This window comes from Coffea eugenioides, chromosome 2 (assembly GCF_003713205.1).
Source record: "Coffea eugenioides isolate CCC68of chromosome 2, Ceug_1.0, whole genome shotgun sequence".
In the NCBI taxonomy this organism is placed as follows: domain Eukaryota; kingdom Viridiplantae; phylum Streptophyta; class Magnoliopsida; order Gentianales; family Rubiaceae; genus Coffea; species Coffea eugenioides.
This window is the reverse complement of record NC_040036.1, coordinates 268,411-283,778: the sequence shown is the minus strand read 5'-3', so window position 1 is coordinate 283,778 and position 15,368 is coordinate 268,411. Positions and strand designations below refer to the sequence as shown.

Below are 15,368 nucleotides of genomic sequence, written 5' to 3'. Positions count from 1 at the left end.
ACCAAAGATTTGAAAATTAATAAGTGCTAAAAGTATTATGTTGTTTAATTAGTTAAGAGTTATATCTGTTTAATAACTAATTCAATTATAGTATTGGTTTGAAATATCATGTATCTTTTAAAAATGCCTTTATTTGTGTATTTGAGAGAAATAGAAAATAATGAACCAATTTAGAAAGGGATAATTTCGCAAACCTCCCCTATGATTTTTAATAATTGCAAAGAGCTCCCTTCAAGTTTTAAAAATTATATATATCTCCCCTATTTTACTATTTATATGACAATTTTGGTCCAACAAACTGGTAGATTTTCTCTCAAATATCCTAAATTGCCCTTTTCTACAAAAGTAAGAGAGAAACTTTTTGTGATTTATTTTCTACAAAAGAGTTCATTTGGATGATTTATTTGAGATAATTACTGTAGTATTTTTTGTGATATGATGTATGTGAGATAAAAAGGTTAATGGGATTTGTGAGGCAAATTATTTTTTTTTCAAATTATCTCTATCCAAACACGCTCAAATTTTTCAATCAATTTTTTCTACATTTTGTACAAATTGACAAACATAATCCCTAATAACCATCCAACCATAAGCTCTAAATCTAAGTAGCTGTCCAAAAAATTTCAAATTGCATCTACAACATCGATGGTTGCCATGCAATAAATAAATAAATATACAAAAAATACACACACACACACACACCATTGATAACTAATTTTATACCCTAAAATTAAATCTTAATACTCAAATACCTTTTCAATACAAGTTCATTTAGTCTAAATGCACTATTACAACTCTCTTATGACCTTAAAAATATTAATACCTCAAAAGTAGAGAATAAATTTTATCTCCACAATAAAATCATAACAAAACATTTCTCATCCAATGAAAAAGAATCCTCGTGCAATTATTGGCATTTTACAAAAAAAAATTCTTGACAACAAGCAAAATATGTCTAATTCCACATCTTTGGTTATTCTTCCTATTTCAATAATCAATTTCATTATTTATTTTTCTATTGATACGAATCTCTTCATTTCTTTCCAGTTTGGTACATAATCTACTCTCTCTGTCAATTTCACAATCTCAATTTGCTAATATCCATAAAATAGAAGATAATAAAAAAGGGTATAGTATTAACTAGAAAATAAATGAGCAAAAATAGACAATAGATAGAAAAATATAAATTTTTCTTTAGGTTTTGTAAATCTATTGCTTTAAATTGAGAATTGTCTACCAAGTGAAGGGTATTTTAGGCACTTTATTATATCAGGGGAGGTAAATGTAATTTCTTAAACGTAAGGGGAGCCGAGTGAAGTTGTTTGAAACCTCAATGGAGGTTTTTGAAATTATCCCATTTAGAAATGGTGTTTAAATGCGCATATTTGCACGAGAATGTGTATAGTTGCATGCATATGTGTGAACAAAAAGAGATTTATTTTATTTTATTTTTTATGTAAGTAGGTGTTCTCGAATTTAGGATCTCTTATCTACATTCCCTCCTCCCATACCATTCAACCTATCTCTTTCCCCAAAAAAGTGTGTATTTTGTGGAGAAAATGTATGCGAATATAACATACTCTTATAGTTATACTCTTATACACTATTTTCTCCCATACTATCAAATCCATCACTCTTCCAAATAATGTGTATTTTGTACGATAACATGTATGAGAGTTATGATATGTGTAGTAAATTCATAAGCTTTAATGAAAATTTCTCACTTAAAAGTCTGTACACAAGTTAAGCAATGCTCAATACATTAAGTGGTAAAACATTTATACTATCAAACATACTAAATTCATATAGTTCTGAATTAATTAATTTAGTTATGAAACAAGCCCAACAAAACTGCGATCCCTTTAAAATTTGACTCTTAGGTTGCATTTGATAAAATATAAATCTGATATCTAAATTTATTATGTTATTGAATTATAAGTATCAAAATTATAATATATGCACTATATTCTACATTAAGTGATAATGTAAATAACTCACCACTTATATTTTATGATAAGTTTTGCCTACACAATTTAAACTCAATTAACTAATTAAGATATTCTATTTTTTATTATCAAGCACGTATAAACATGTTAAAAGTTGGATCCATTAAATTTAAACGCTAAAATAGGTTATCAAATAGGGCCTTACTCTATACTCATCTACCCCATATTTTCGTCGTTTTTTGAGATTCTAACATTTTAGGAATGATTGATTAATTATGATCTTAGTGCATTTACTTCTAAATTTGCCTTCGAAAATTTAAACTTCAAATTTGAATATAATACAACACACAACTAAAGACAGGGACAATATTGAAAAAGTGATAAGAAAAAAATAAGTTTAGTCTTAGTAAGGCTCTGTTTGATAATCCGATTTAACACTTAAATTTAATGTATTCAAATCTTAAATTGTTCAAACACGTTTAATAATAAAAAATAAAATATCTGAATTATTCAAGTAACACTGAATTTTCCAAACAAAATTTGTTGAAAAAAATAACTGATAAGCTATTCACTTATTACCTAATATGATATACACTTAAATGTATTAGATTTATCATTTAACAATTTAATAATTTAACGAATTCAGACTTCCAATTTCAAATTTTAAATTTCAATTTTCAGACTTCAATTTTATCAAATATTCTCTAAGATGATAAACATTTTGGGACATCCCAACACAAAATTTATTTATGATACCTTCAATGGGATAAAATGAACACTTGATGTCTGGTACCTACCAACCAAAAAACCATACATTATATGACATCTATTGACAATTGCCATGGTACCAAAGGTACGGTAAGTAGTAATCAATATTTAGGTTGCATTTGATAGAACTTAAATATGAATTCATTAAATTATTGAATTATCTAATATTAAAATATTAATATTAAAACATATTTTTTCATTAAGTGATAAATGAATGGGTTATCACTTTATTTTTTGGAATAAGTTTTGCTTAGAAAATAAAGTACCACTTAATTACTTAACAAGTTAAGATATTATATTTCTATTGACAAGGTCTTGAATCTTGTTCTTTAAATTACACTTGAACATTGCTCAACATTATAAAAAATCAACCTAAAAAATAATAAACAAACCCAAAAGCAATAGACTACTTCAAAACTAAAAATCAAATGCACTTCTCAAGGACTGCTAAACAATTATTCATCGTTATTAGAATTTTCATCTATTTCCTCTATTAAGTGAATTCAAGAGGCATAGTAAAGAAAGTCACTAATAAATATATAGTAAAGGCACTTGTCTTTTAAAATATTTTGTAAGTTTTTATGTCATTTCATTAAACAAACAAATTAAAAATAATAGTCTCTGATATTTTGCTGAGTGCTAATAATCACTTGCCTTGTTTCTAAAACATGAATAACCGAGGTTCAGTTGGCCATCGGAAGAGGGACTAAAACCCTCCCCTAGTGCAGGTCAAGGAGTCGAACTTCCCTGATCGCGTAAGATCTATCTATTTTTGAATAGAGTATTATTTGAAATAATTATTGGAGCATTTTTTTTTATAATAATGCAGATGATTAAAAAAATAATTGGTAATATAAAAAATGAATTGAAATATATATTTATAATATAAGAGAAATATATTATTTTAAAAAAATTGCTATCCAAACGCTCTCACGGGACCAATTGTACTGAAAAAAATGAATGACATAATACACGGCGGTGTGTGCACACTTGAATGTTAAACGCGCCAGAATTTTAGAACGTTCTCACAGGGACTACAACCATATAAATGTATTACTAACATTTAACGCCCAACGTCGTACTGGAAATGCTACCAAGCCTGGCCCATGCCTCGTTCCCTTCAGCTTTCACTCAGAACGTAAAAAGGGGCCTCGACTCTCACAGAAATATGAAAAAGGTGACGACTCAGGCGGACTCCCCACTCACGAGCTTGAACGTCTGCCCGAGGCGCTTTCGGCACGCAACCACTATCAACAGCAAAATTTCGGATCAACATCTGGACTTGATAAATATTTGACGGCCCAGCGTCATCTACGTACCTATGAAATAGTTATCGAATTTGAACAGCTACAATAACTGACAAACAAATACTACTACTACTACTACAACAACAATTTCAGGACAAGGAACACACACATCTCACTCAGCCCAAGTCAACATACGGAATTTTGCTGATACCAACTGAGTACTATCCTTGTATTACAAGATGAGTTTCAAGAGAAATAAAGACAGAAAATTATTCATCTCATGGTGATAATGCAAAATAAATCCCATTTATTTATCCCAGCTGATGTAACGGCAGACTGTACCTACTATTCCATAGCCACACGCACATCGACAAACTAGAAAGCCAAAATTAAAAAAGCAGCTGGTCAGCACAGAATGTTCTATATTCAGCATGTGTTCAGAATGCATTCCTCATATTCAAATGGCAATTTCTGGCGCATCAAATTCCAGATATACTTAGTTCTTTCCAGAGAAGTGACCATCTGAAATCCCCTTGAGAGAAGGGGTTTAAAAGGGGGAAAAAAAACTATATGAATTTGCAGCTCTCTAACGCAAGTTCCCCACAATCTCTGTCTCAACTTGCTTGACCCTACACATATGCCTGACCATACACCTATGCCTGTGTGAAGGCAAGACTATGAATCTGAATCTTCAGTCTTCACATGCTGATTGCAATCTGAAGAAGAGGAAGACAATGACGATACGGTCTTTCCCTTGCTGGCACAAGTTGCTTCTGTAGCATTGGTTTTCTCAGCATATAGCTTCTGTATAAGCTGGAGCTGGGCTTGCAAAACCTGTTAATGGAAAAGTGAGCCAAAGCAACACAAAAACTTTTTACCGAAGAAGCGATGTGGAAGAAAACCGGCAAAAAAATGATACTCCCATACCTCAATCTGGTGCTCCAGAAATTTCTTTTGAGCATCAATTTGAGACTCTGATACACTTAAGTTGCTGTGAATTCTCTCTCCATTCAAACTTGTTGCAGCAAACGTAAATGGTGGGAGTTGGGCAAAGGGAAAGTTATTGAAGTGGCGCAGTTGTGATTGTTCAGTGACATCTACTTCACCGCCTGAATCAGCAGGAATGGAGCCCATGGACCTGTATATTTGAGACCTGCAATTATAGATGCAATTATTCCCTGTAGCTTGTAGCTTTGGATTTGAACCAAATCAAAGAAAGTGGACATTTAGTAATAATCAAAGAGGAATCTCAATAGAAGCACTCAAGAATCTTTCTGTTTCATTATGGAGTGAGGTGTATCCAGCTATACTTAGCATCACTGCACTGAACTACTTAATATTCTAAAATTACACTAAGGTTTCCAAACTAGTTACACTCTGGCATTTGTCTGAATCATCTATTTTAGCTTCCCAAAATGAGAAGAAACACCAAAGTAAGTAATGATTTTATAATATTATTTCCCTCACACATGCTTAAAAAATTACAGCACATTCCTCATGATTGGGAAAGTATCTACTTTACTGAATATATAAATCTAGCCTTAAATTGCATTAGCAAAATGCACAGTTCCATAAGTTGAATGTGATCAGTATGATTTACTGGTAGAGAGGAATAGCTTTGATCGGTTCTCATACTCCCTCCATCACAAGTGGATGTACTACACTACATACACACACTCCTATTACAGGACTACAGTGGCCCAGAGTTGCATTTGTATGACATATCAGTATAGACCTCTGTCCACTTCCCTTTCTTTTCTCTTCTTTGAGGACAGGAAGGGAAGGAAGTAGCAGACTAAACCAACAGGAAGAATGAGTACCACATTGGTGTGCTTGCAGAAGGGTAAACAAAAGATTTTCCATATATTGAGGCAGCAGCTGCTGCAGCTTGGAGTCTAGCCTGGTGTTGGTTGATATTACCATTTGCCATGTCATTACTAGCAGATGTGTGAGAAGATGTACCAGCCATGCTTGTTCCTGTTTCAATCTGGAAATTAGCAAATTCCTTTGCAAGATATCAAAATCAAACAAACTTAGGCAGCATAACCATCCAAGAAATGAAACTATCAACTTCCCAACAATATATTAGCATTTGAGAAGTCTTAATTAACTTAAAGCATGTAAAAACTTTATCTTTTAAGTGGAAAGAAATAAAGGCATAATTGTATGAACACCCTGATATCCTCTCCAAACTCGAGCTTATCATCTTCACTATGTTTATGTGAATAACAAACCATCATCAGAGCTGAATAAATTCTCATGCTGAAGGACAAAGTAGTCCTTATTCAGCATAAGCGAAGGCAAGGGAATATCCTTCCCACTAGCTGGATTAGGGTTAAGTAAAGCTAGAACCAAAATATCCTCCTTTCACTACATTAAACCATTGCACAATTATGCAACAAAAAGCAGATACATGATTTTGAAAAAATGAACAAAAGTTTCAGGCAGGATATCTCCTTATTATCCAAATTGCAAATATGTATGTAACACGTTGGATAGCCATACGTACTCCAAATATAGAAGCATTACCCTGTTGATGACTATCAGGCCGTGATCCAGCTGTAATTGTCCCATTTTCAGGTGGTACAACAAGTGCTCTGCAAGTAGGACATGTGTGCTGCCTTTCCAACCATGAACGAAGACAATGCACATGGAAAAGATGCCCGCAAAGGAGTTTCTTTGCTGTAGTCATCTCCTCACGGCAAATAATGCAGGTTGCATCACTTCTACATGTATAAAGACAACTATGCATAGTACCTAGACATTACTGAAGAAGGAAATTTTACAAAAGAATTATAAAAGAAGCAGCTTACGCATTAAGCTCTTCCGGTGTTGCGTCTGGAAAACGATCGTTCATATTTGAAGTGATCTTCCGATACCGAATATAATCGGCAACTCGAACTCTGAAGTTGCGAAAGGTCTCATAAAGCTCCCGAATCAAGTGTAGAGGAACACCATAGTTCCTAAGGTATCAAAGAAAATTTAAAATCAGTGTTATGGAACATATCACAAGCACAGCAGAGGAATGCTTAGACTGAAAAGCAAAAGAAAATACATAGTGCCACTAAATAGACCCAACATGAGTTAGTCAAAAAGGGGAAAGAGAGAGCATATTTTTCTTATGCAGCAAAAATTAGTAAGGAATATCCACGAAAAGGAGTGAGAAGCATAATAGACAACTGAAAGCACTTTGAAGACCCCTCAAAGTATATATGTGCTTTCTTTGACACGAAGCTCTTAGAGACTTGTAACATGACAAGGAAAGGAGAAGTATCATACTTGACAAAGATAAGATGGCAAGAAAGATAACAGCTTGGCAGAGCCATGAAAGAAGTAATAAATAGAACCCGAAGTTAATAGCATGATGACCATAAAAACTAAAACAGGAGGAATATATGCAATCTTGCCACGTGGTAGAAAAGAAATCAAGCGCTATAAGCTAGAAGTGCAAAAAAATTGCTTACATCAAGGGGCAGAAACTCATGTATTTCGCATGTATTTTGCGTAGGCATGAATGCCATTCACAGCTTACCTATACGCTTAAGACAAAGAACCGAGGGAAAAGCTACTTACACGAAGATTACAAGAAAAAAGCACAGGTACATAGACAAGTGTAGCAGATCTCGGATGAGCTCCAAATAGAAGGTGTAGACAGCCTTGCCTTCCCATTGTCCTTCCATAAGCATGTCGCTGACATAAAATACATATTTGATAAAAGTTGAGACGGTGGTTGTAGCTAGTATCATGTACCTGAGACACAACACCAGAGGAACAATTATGGTTAAACAAATAAAAGATGAAGAAAAAAAAATTGATCACGTGACTTGAGCAAATAAATGACTCCTGAATTTCTGCTTTCACAAGCAGATATGGTAAAACCAAATGATGAGACTGATACTGCTTTAGAAACACGGTAGGGAAAAAAGAAGAAAAAGTACATTCCATACGTACTCGAAAGAAAAGAAGAGAGAAACTGAAGCCTGTCTTGTCAGTATCAAATACTTTACAGAGTTGTACAAGAAGAGGGTGTCGACAAGGAGTAGGAATGCCATAAAGGAGACGATGCGGAGATGGGACCAGGCAGGGACAGTTGGAGTGGTCTCAATGTACTCAACCCTTTTCTGAGCCAACCAATGCAAAGCCTTGATCAAGAGAAGTGTAGTAACCATGACAAGAAAACTGACGGAAAAGTCCTGGCGGAAAATAGTGATGGCAAAGAGTATTTCCATGACTTCACGCCAGGACTGCTCATTCAACCTCTCAACCTCAGCTTCGCGGAGGGAACCAAGAAAGATTTTCTTGGTCAACTGCCAGAGAATGCACATAATGACGAGGCCCATGTTGAGGAGAAGTACCAAGCTGATCTTGGAGGTGGATAAATGAACCATGGCTGGATAGAATTGACCTCTACTGCTAAAGGCATGATAAATTACAGCAAGGGTTGCAATTATACTGAGCCCAGCGTAAGTCTGCAGCCTCAGCATTTCGTTATTGTCTCTTTGTCTGTGCCTGTCACACAGTCATCATCACCAAGGAGTAAGTTTTAACTCCGGCGCTCCTTTTTTATTGTTTTTTTTGGGGGGGGGGGGGGTGGTGGTGGTGGTGGTGTGTGTTAAGTCTCGGGCGGCGGATATAACTGGTAACTAGCACAAAACAGGTAGCCAGACATGCAAAAATGAAATCTTTCTCCTTTTCTTTCTTCTTTTAGGGATTTTTTTTTGGGGGGAGGGGGGATGATTTGGCTGCGGGTTGTATGATGCTGAATTTGATTTTTTTTTCAGCATAGCCTAATAAATCCACCTCGGATATGATATTACTAGTATCAATGGCGGCATGAAGAAACAGAAGACAGAAGACAGAAATCAATTAGATAATCAAAATTTCAACGTTGAAAGTAATCATCATAGCCTAAAAGTATCGAAAATCAATGAGCGGAACCTAATCATCATAACCTAAAAGAGTGTGTGTGTGGGTGAGAGAGAGAGAGAGGGACAGAGTTTACCTGGGGTTTCTTCGAGTTCTGAATCGCAGCGACTAACAGAAGATTGATTATGGTATGGCCGTATCCTCCAATTCGGATATCTATACTGCGGTTTCTTTCTAATTAGTGTATTTAATCGGAGTAGATCGTTTTCGCAAACAGCAAAGTAAACAAACAAAACATGATATAGATTTTTCGAAATCAGTGGATTAAATATACACCAACCGGAAAGTCCCTCTCCTCTCCTCTCAGCGTCCAGCGACGTCCAGATTAGGAGGGCAGCCAGCGGCGGCCACGCTGTAGTATTGAGTTGCACCCAATTACACCACTCCACGTAGACTTTTCATCTTTTCCCCCCTTTTTTTTCTTTTTTTCTTTTTCTTTTTTGACAAGGTAGACCCTCCTGTTGTTTCAAGACATATTTTCTTTTCTAGTTTGGGTCTTAAATAATAATAAATAAATTTGTAAAAATCAACTCCCTCTTATGTTTTGCCATAAATTACATGAACAACTCTAACTATTAATATAAAATTATTTTATAAAAAATATTTAAAAAATTAAAATTTACTTTAGAACTAAAAATTTTATTTAAAATATATGATCATAAATATTTTGCAATTTTTTTGACTGTATATACATTTGGGTGCATTCTCATTTATAGTGCGAACTCCACAAAAACCAATAGAATTAATTAAACCCCCAATACTGACGTTCGTACTCAAAGTTGATTGGTGTGAAGAATGTTCACACATTCGTAGAAGATTATCAAATCAAAGGCAAAATGTCTGTAAGTATTTCATTCACTTATCAAATTAAATATTCAATTATATTTAATTGGACCCTTATGTCGCTCAATTTATGATATATATTTTTATTTTTTTCAGGATCCAACCTTCATCAAAGTGATCGTTTATAAATAATGGAGATGTTTTTATCAATATTGAACTATTGTTATAAAGTTTCATTTTTTTAAATATACTTTCATGTGCCCATGATTATAATATTTTACTATTTTTAAATTCTTTCATAGATGGTAATTTTTTTTAATAATGTAAGCACCGTGCGTAGCACGAATATTCACATTAGTTACTATAAAGTGTGGCATGTAATAATTAATTACAGCATGAGTGCTAACGCCCACGACTGTTAAAAGTTAGGAGATGGGCCCCAACTTATAAGTTCAAGCGTCCGCCCGAGCTCTGATTACCAGCCAGCCAGGTAGAGAGAGAGAGGAGACGAGAGTCGGAGATGGGTTCGGTAGTGAGGAGTGCGGTGAAGGCGATCAAGGAAAAGGGTTTTGGAAACTTCCTGAGAGAGCTCAGGGATGAAGGATATTTGTAAGTTTTACCTTTTTGTTTTTCGATAATTTTAACACGATAATGCCATCTCAGATACTAGTCCTAGGGAACCTCATTTTCTATTTCTGTATTTAGGTTTATGAATGAATTTCAGGAGAAAAAGATAATTTTTTTTGCACTTGGTTTTTATAAATAGTTTTTAGTGGGCAGCAATTTTTTCATCCATCAGAGCGAATTAATTTGTAATTTTCCCGGAGAATTTCCCTCCGCCCCGCCCCCCTACTCTATTAGAGGAGTGCTTGCCAGGTAGGGTTCAACAATTTAAAAAGAAAAGCAGAAGAATAGGTGCTTTCTTGGTGGGCTTCACGGATCAATGCTAAAGCATACTTATTTTCATGTATTTGTTTCTTAAATGGTCAATTGGTAGGGGGGGAAAAAGAAAGAAAATGTCATTGCTCATGTTTCTGCGGTATGCCCATTTATCATTGTATCTATTCCGGTCGAAGATAAGATTGCTTGCTAATCAGGATTGTACTTCGCGTTCAGCATGCCTGTTCTTGACTATTAATGGGTGATTGTATCGCATTGCTGGAGATTTGAGATTCACCGCTGCTTGTATTGTCCAAGTGGCCCATCATACTGATACTGCGCTTTAGGCATTCGAGGTTTTTGGACTCTGCAACAAAAAGTTTATGCTATATCTTACAAAGAGAATGTCTCAACATAAATGCTGACTTTGATTTGATAAAACTGCACCCTAACCCTTCAAAGAAAAAAAGAAGAACAGGGATTGCTAGCTAAACCTCCATCTTAAGCTCCTTATTATCTCAATTCCTGAATAATGGATAAAATTGGAGTCTAGCACCAATTGTTAATCGGGTTTGCTCAGTCATTCTCATCTCCTGTAATACTTTCTTGACACTGTATTCTTATTATCTTATTGCTGATTGCATATGGTTCTTTTCATGCTTTACAGGACAGCACTCTTGGATGGGAATCTTATGTAAGTTAAACCTTTAAATTATGAAATGATTTCCTTACACTTCGTTCGTGAATGATGCAGGAAACATGCATGAAAACGCATGTACATTTTTGTCTGCATTTGTATATTCATGCTTTTAGGTGACTTTCAGTCTTTCATAGCCTTCTTAAACGTGAGATCTTCGTAACTGAATTCTGCAGCTCCAAAGCTTGAGAGAGCAACTGTTTTCTGTATGACAAGGCAAGCTTAGGCTACCTAGTTCCTCATAATTCTTGGAGCAAAAATTCTAGTTGAAAAAAGTTGGAACCTAGAAGACACCACCTTGTGTTGAATGGGAAGAGGAGATTTAGAGTTCACCACATACAAGCTTATAAGATAAAATTTCTATTGCTCGAGCAAGATATAAACATGAGGTGGAGCTGCATATTGCTTTCCTATGATAAGCCGAATAAATACTGTTATAGTTCACTTGAGGAAAAGCTATGGGCTGCATCTGGATTCTTGCTTTCAACTACCATACAGAGGAAATTTGTTCCTGCTGTCAAAAGCAAGGGTTAGATTAGTTTTGCTGTTGGTGGTGTTTGCCTTTGTACTCTACTTTAAAGTTATTTTCACAGATTCCACTTATGGGCCTTACATAGGGCTTGTTCGCAACTGATTTTTAACACCTGATTTTAGATTCTAATCTTGAAAAAATCTATTGTGTTGTGTTCTCAATTGCTTTTCATTATCTGATTTTGAATTTTTTGAGCCTAAAAAAAGGCTGAAAATCAGAAGCATCTATTTTTGTGCTTTTTGTTTCTCTGATTTTCTAAAATCAACTTTTACACAATCATAAGCAGTTGAGAAGAAGGCCAGAGATTTGTAAGACTATCTTCCTCTTCCTGTATGTTTCTCACCCCTTAGCTTTGAGTAAGAGAATCTTATAAAGCCAATCCGATTCAGGTGTTAGGAATGTATTACTTTTCTTGGCTCCTTCTCTTAGATGAATCGCACATTCATGGAATTCCTATTGGAATGACTTTTTGCCTTTCGAGACATCCTTGCCGATTTTAATGTCACTACAGCAACTATTTTGTTGCATCAGCTGCGATCTGACTGCCGGTTGTTTTGTCTGTTTACCAATGCAGGCAAACCAAGATTCACAATATAGGTGCAACACTTGTTGGTGTGGATAAATTTGGCAACAAATATTATGAAAAATTAGGAGACACTCAATACGGTGTGTACATACTTTCAGATGTGTTATACTACTACACCTTTGATTTGAACTCATTTTTCTTATAATTTGTTGTTTAAACTTCTGATTTTAATAAATTTGTGAGGGATAGACATGAAGAGCAAAATGCTTCAAGTTCCTTGTAGCTTAGTTGAGATGTTGTGTAGATCTTAGGGATACTCTGGACGACTATTCTTGGAGATGCTAATATTAGTCGAAAAAAAAAAATCCTTTTCTTTCTGTAAATTAAGTTGTGAGTTCATCAGGTAGACTAGATGCACATTTCCAACTTTACATCATGCGTTTCCTTTGTGTCAAATCTTATACTTTTGCTAAGCATGCCTGAGAATAAATTTTTTGTATCCACTTTCTAGTGCCCCTTTCTTTTCTCTTTGTCTAGTGCAGTTATTTTAAGGAAATTATAAGAATTTTGTTTCAGATATAGTTTATAAACCATGTTGTTAATTAAATGTCTCCTAAATATAAATCTTGTCATGTTGCTAAAGTTGCATCAGCTTTTATGGTGCACATTGTTAAATCTGAGCATATGTGCTTATCCATAAATCTAATTCTTCTTCCATAATAAGAATCAAACACCCAGTTGCAGAAAGCTCACCTTTCTTTGTGTTGCACTTTGCTTTCTTTCAATCACCATATATTCCAGTTTATATTATGAAACGGGATGAATTGTTTAAATCTCAAGAACTACTCCTGAATTTGACCAAATGATTTGCACTGCACCACACAAAGTTGATCTTAATGAAAGTTATGGAATCGTCCTTCCATCAATAGTATTTATAAGGTCGAAACACTGTGGTCCAGTGGTTGGATGTTTTTTGTGCTGTTTATATGCTAGACTTTTGTATCATATGTTTTGGTGAAATACATAATTCTTCGACTGGTTTATAGATGCTTGTAATAACAGCGGCTTTTTTTGCTAAATAAACCTTTAACTTCTTGGTGGTTGGTTTATTTCTGTGATCATATGCTGATATCAGTGTGTGCAGTTTAATGACCCTCTGGATAAACAATCAAGTAAAAGCTTTACCAACTTGCTGCTTTGTCATAAAAATTAATATATTATCCGCATCGGTCTTTCTGAATTTTGAGCTCTTGAATCCCCCAAACAACAACCAATCAACCTGCTCTGGAATGAGTTGTTGCACGTGTTTGTATAGGTAGACACCGTTGGGTCGAATATGCAGCAAAGGACCGCTATAATGCTTCTCAGGTCCCTCCAGAATGGCATGGTTGGCTGCATTTCATAACTGATCATACAGGAGATGAGGTGCGTCGCTAGTTTGTTGAGTTAGTTGGCGTGGCGTGCTTAGTGAGGCTACTGATTTGCTAATGCATATGTGCAGCTTCTGTTACTGAAACCAACGAGATACGGGCTTGAGCACAAAGAGAACTTGTCCGGGGAAGGTGATCAGTACATCTATCACTCCAAGGGGCACTCCCTCAACCCTGGGCAGAGGGACTGGACCAGGTATCAACCTTGGCAACCGACCAAGGCCTAAGTTTCCTTCTCGTAGATTTGAAATGAAATTCTAGAGAAGACGGAGAGTAGATGGATGTATAAGCTCCTGGCTCTGCAGACTCTGAATTGTGTGATGGCCATGGGGGGTTGTCAATTTACTTTCTTGTTCTGTTATTGACTTGATTTTGGTTTAGTTCCTCAACTGTCACCTTGAATTGAGTGGATTCTGGCTGAATGTCATGCTGTACTTGTTGAGTCAAGACCAATATGGCAATGATTGGATGTTGAAGCAAATAAATGGACTTTTACCTGTAGTTGTTGCAGAATTTGCTATCAGCCTATTTGTTTTACAATACTATAATTGTGAGTTCAACAAATTTTTTTTTTCTTGATAGACATGAAAATGGTTGGATGACTAAGCAAATAAATGCAAGTTATTGGTAGGGATGGCAATGCGGCCACCCGCCCCGCGGGGGGCTAATGGGGAGGGGGCTGGGGCGGGGGCGGGGGGAATTTTTTTTCCCCCGCTTAGAAACGGGGCGGGGGGCGGGGGGCGGGGGAGTGTACCTCCGCCCCATCCCCCGCCCCGTCACTCACTTTAAAAAAATAAATATATAAAATATATATGTATATAATTATATATATAATATATAATTTAATTAGTTACAAACTTATGATAATGATATTATTAGTTATATGTATTATATAATGTCTATTAGTATATATAATATAATTGATATTATTAATTATACTAATAATTATATATGTGTACTAATACAAATTATTAATTGGTTATTCTAAATTTATTAATACATTTATACTAAATCCCTAATTACACTTAATACAATAACATTTTTTTCTTAAAAAAAGCACAAGCACAATAATGAATTAGTGATTGTATTTGTGCCAAAAGTGAAAACTTGACTACTTTAGTTATATTTATTTCATCATGTTGGATTGTATTCAAATAATTTTTGTTTGATTGTTTTTTATAAGATTCAATTGTAAAATTACAATGAATAATAATTTGATGATGTGTTGATATTTTAATACTTGATTATTTGCTAAAATTTAACAATAATAAAATTATATAACAAATTTTTATTAGCCCCGTGGAGGCATCAGCGGGGGAAACGGGGCGGGACGAGGGGAGCGGGGGACGAGGGATGGGGCGGGGGGAGTTTGTAGGCAGCGGGGCGAGGGATGGTCCTAACCTCGCCCCGTTGCCATCCCTAGTTATTGGTGATTGTCGAGACTGAATTATACATACTCTAACCGGAGAAGGTGAGATTTCTCGTCTCCTCTGCATGTTGAATTGGCGTGCTTGATGCTGTAATTGTGGTGGTGGGATTTGTTGACGGAAAGATTTTGACATTTTCAATACTGCATCGACTTAATGAAAGGAGCACCTCTTGTAGTCTTAGAGTGCGTTTGATAAAACTAAAGT

The 15,368-nt window shown here is 35.2% G+C and overlaps 2 protein-coding genes across 3 annotated transcripts; one reads left to right on the top strand and one right to left on the bottom strand.

Moving 5' to 3' along the window:
* Nucleotides 1-4,242: 4,242 nt before the first annotated feature.
* LOC113761008 (ERAD-associated E3 ubiquitin-protein ligase HRD1B-like) lies at nt 4,243-9,235 on the bottom strand. 2 transcript variants are annotated; one of them, XM_027303801.1, is made up of 8 exons: nt 8,964-9,235; nt 7,913-8,470; nt 7,535-7,711; nt 6,775-6,924; nt 6,491-6,684; nt 5,782-5,938; nt 4,889-5,114; nt 4,243-4,795 (listed from the first exon to the last, which is right to left on the bottom strand). In XM_027303801.1, the coding sequence occupies exons 2-8, from the start codon at nt 8,443-8,445 to the stop codon at nt 4,637-4,639; spliced, it is 1,596 nt and encodes a 531-aa protein (XP_027159602.1). In that variant the 5' UTR covers nt 8,446-8,470; nt 8,964-9,235; the 3' UTR covers nt 4,243-4,636. The 2 variants fall into 2 exon arrangements, with proteins under 2 accessions (XP_027159602.1, XP_027159601.1); XM_027303800.1 differs by having other exon boundaries at nt 6,491-6,687; nt 8,964-9,232.
* Nucleotides 9,236-10,089: 854 nt separating this feature from the next.
* Nucleotides 10,090-14,257, top strand: LOC113762757 (probable NADH dehydrogenase [ubiquinone] 1 alpha subcomplex subunit 12). Its single transcript, XM_027306339.1, has 5 exons — nt 10,090-10,279; nt 11,217-11,243; nt 12,353-12,444; nt 13,620-13,729; nt 13,806-14,257. Exons 1-5 carry the CDS (start codon nt 10,191-10,193, stop codon nt 13,959-13,961), a joined length of 474 nt encoding a protein of 157 aa, XP_027162140.1. The 5' UTR covers nt 10,090-10,190; the 3' UTR covers nt 13,962-14,257.
* Nucleotides 14,258-15,368: the final 1,111 nt, after the last annotated feature.

Coding starts and splice junctions, on each gene's coding strand:
- LOC113762757 (XM_027306339.1), top strand. CDS start 10,191: ATGGGTTCGGTAGTGAGGAGTGCGGTGAAGGCGATCAAGGAAAAGGGT. Junction 11,244..12,352: donor CTCTTGGATGGGAATCTTAT/GTAAGTTAAACC, acceptor TTACCAATGCAG/GCAAACCAAGATTCACAATA. Junction 12,445..13,619: donor ATTAGGAGACACTCAATACG/GTGTGTACATAC, acceptor GTGTTTGTATAG/GTAGACACCGTTGGGTCGAA.
- LOC113761008 (XM_027303800.1), bottom strand. CDS start 8,445: ATGCTGAGGCTGCAGACTTACGCTGGGCTCAGTATAATTGCAACCCTT. Junction 6,688..6,774: donor ACACCGGAAGAGCTTAATGC/GTAAGCTGCTTC, acceptor TTATACATGTAG/AAGTGATGCAACCTGCATTA. Junction 5,939..6,490: donor GCCTGATAGTCATCAACAGG/GTAATGCTTCTA, acceptor AGATTGAAACAG/GAACAAGCATGGCTGGTACA.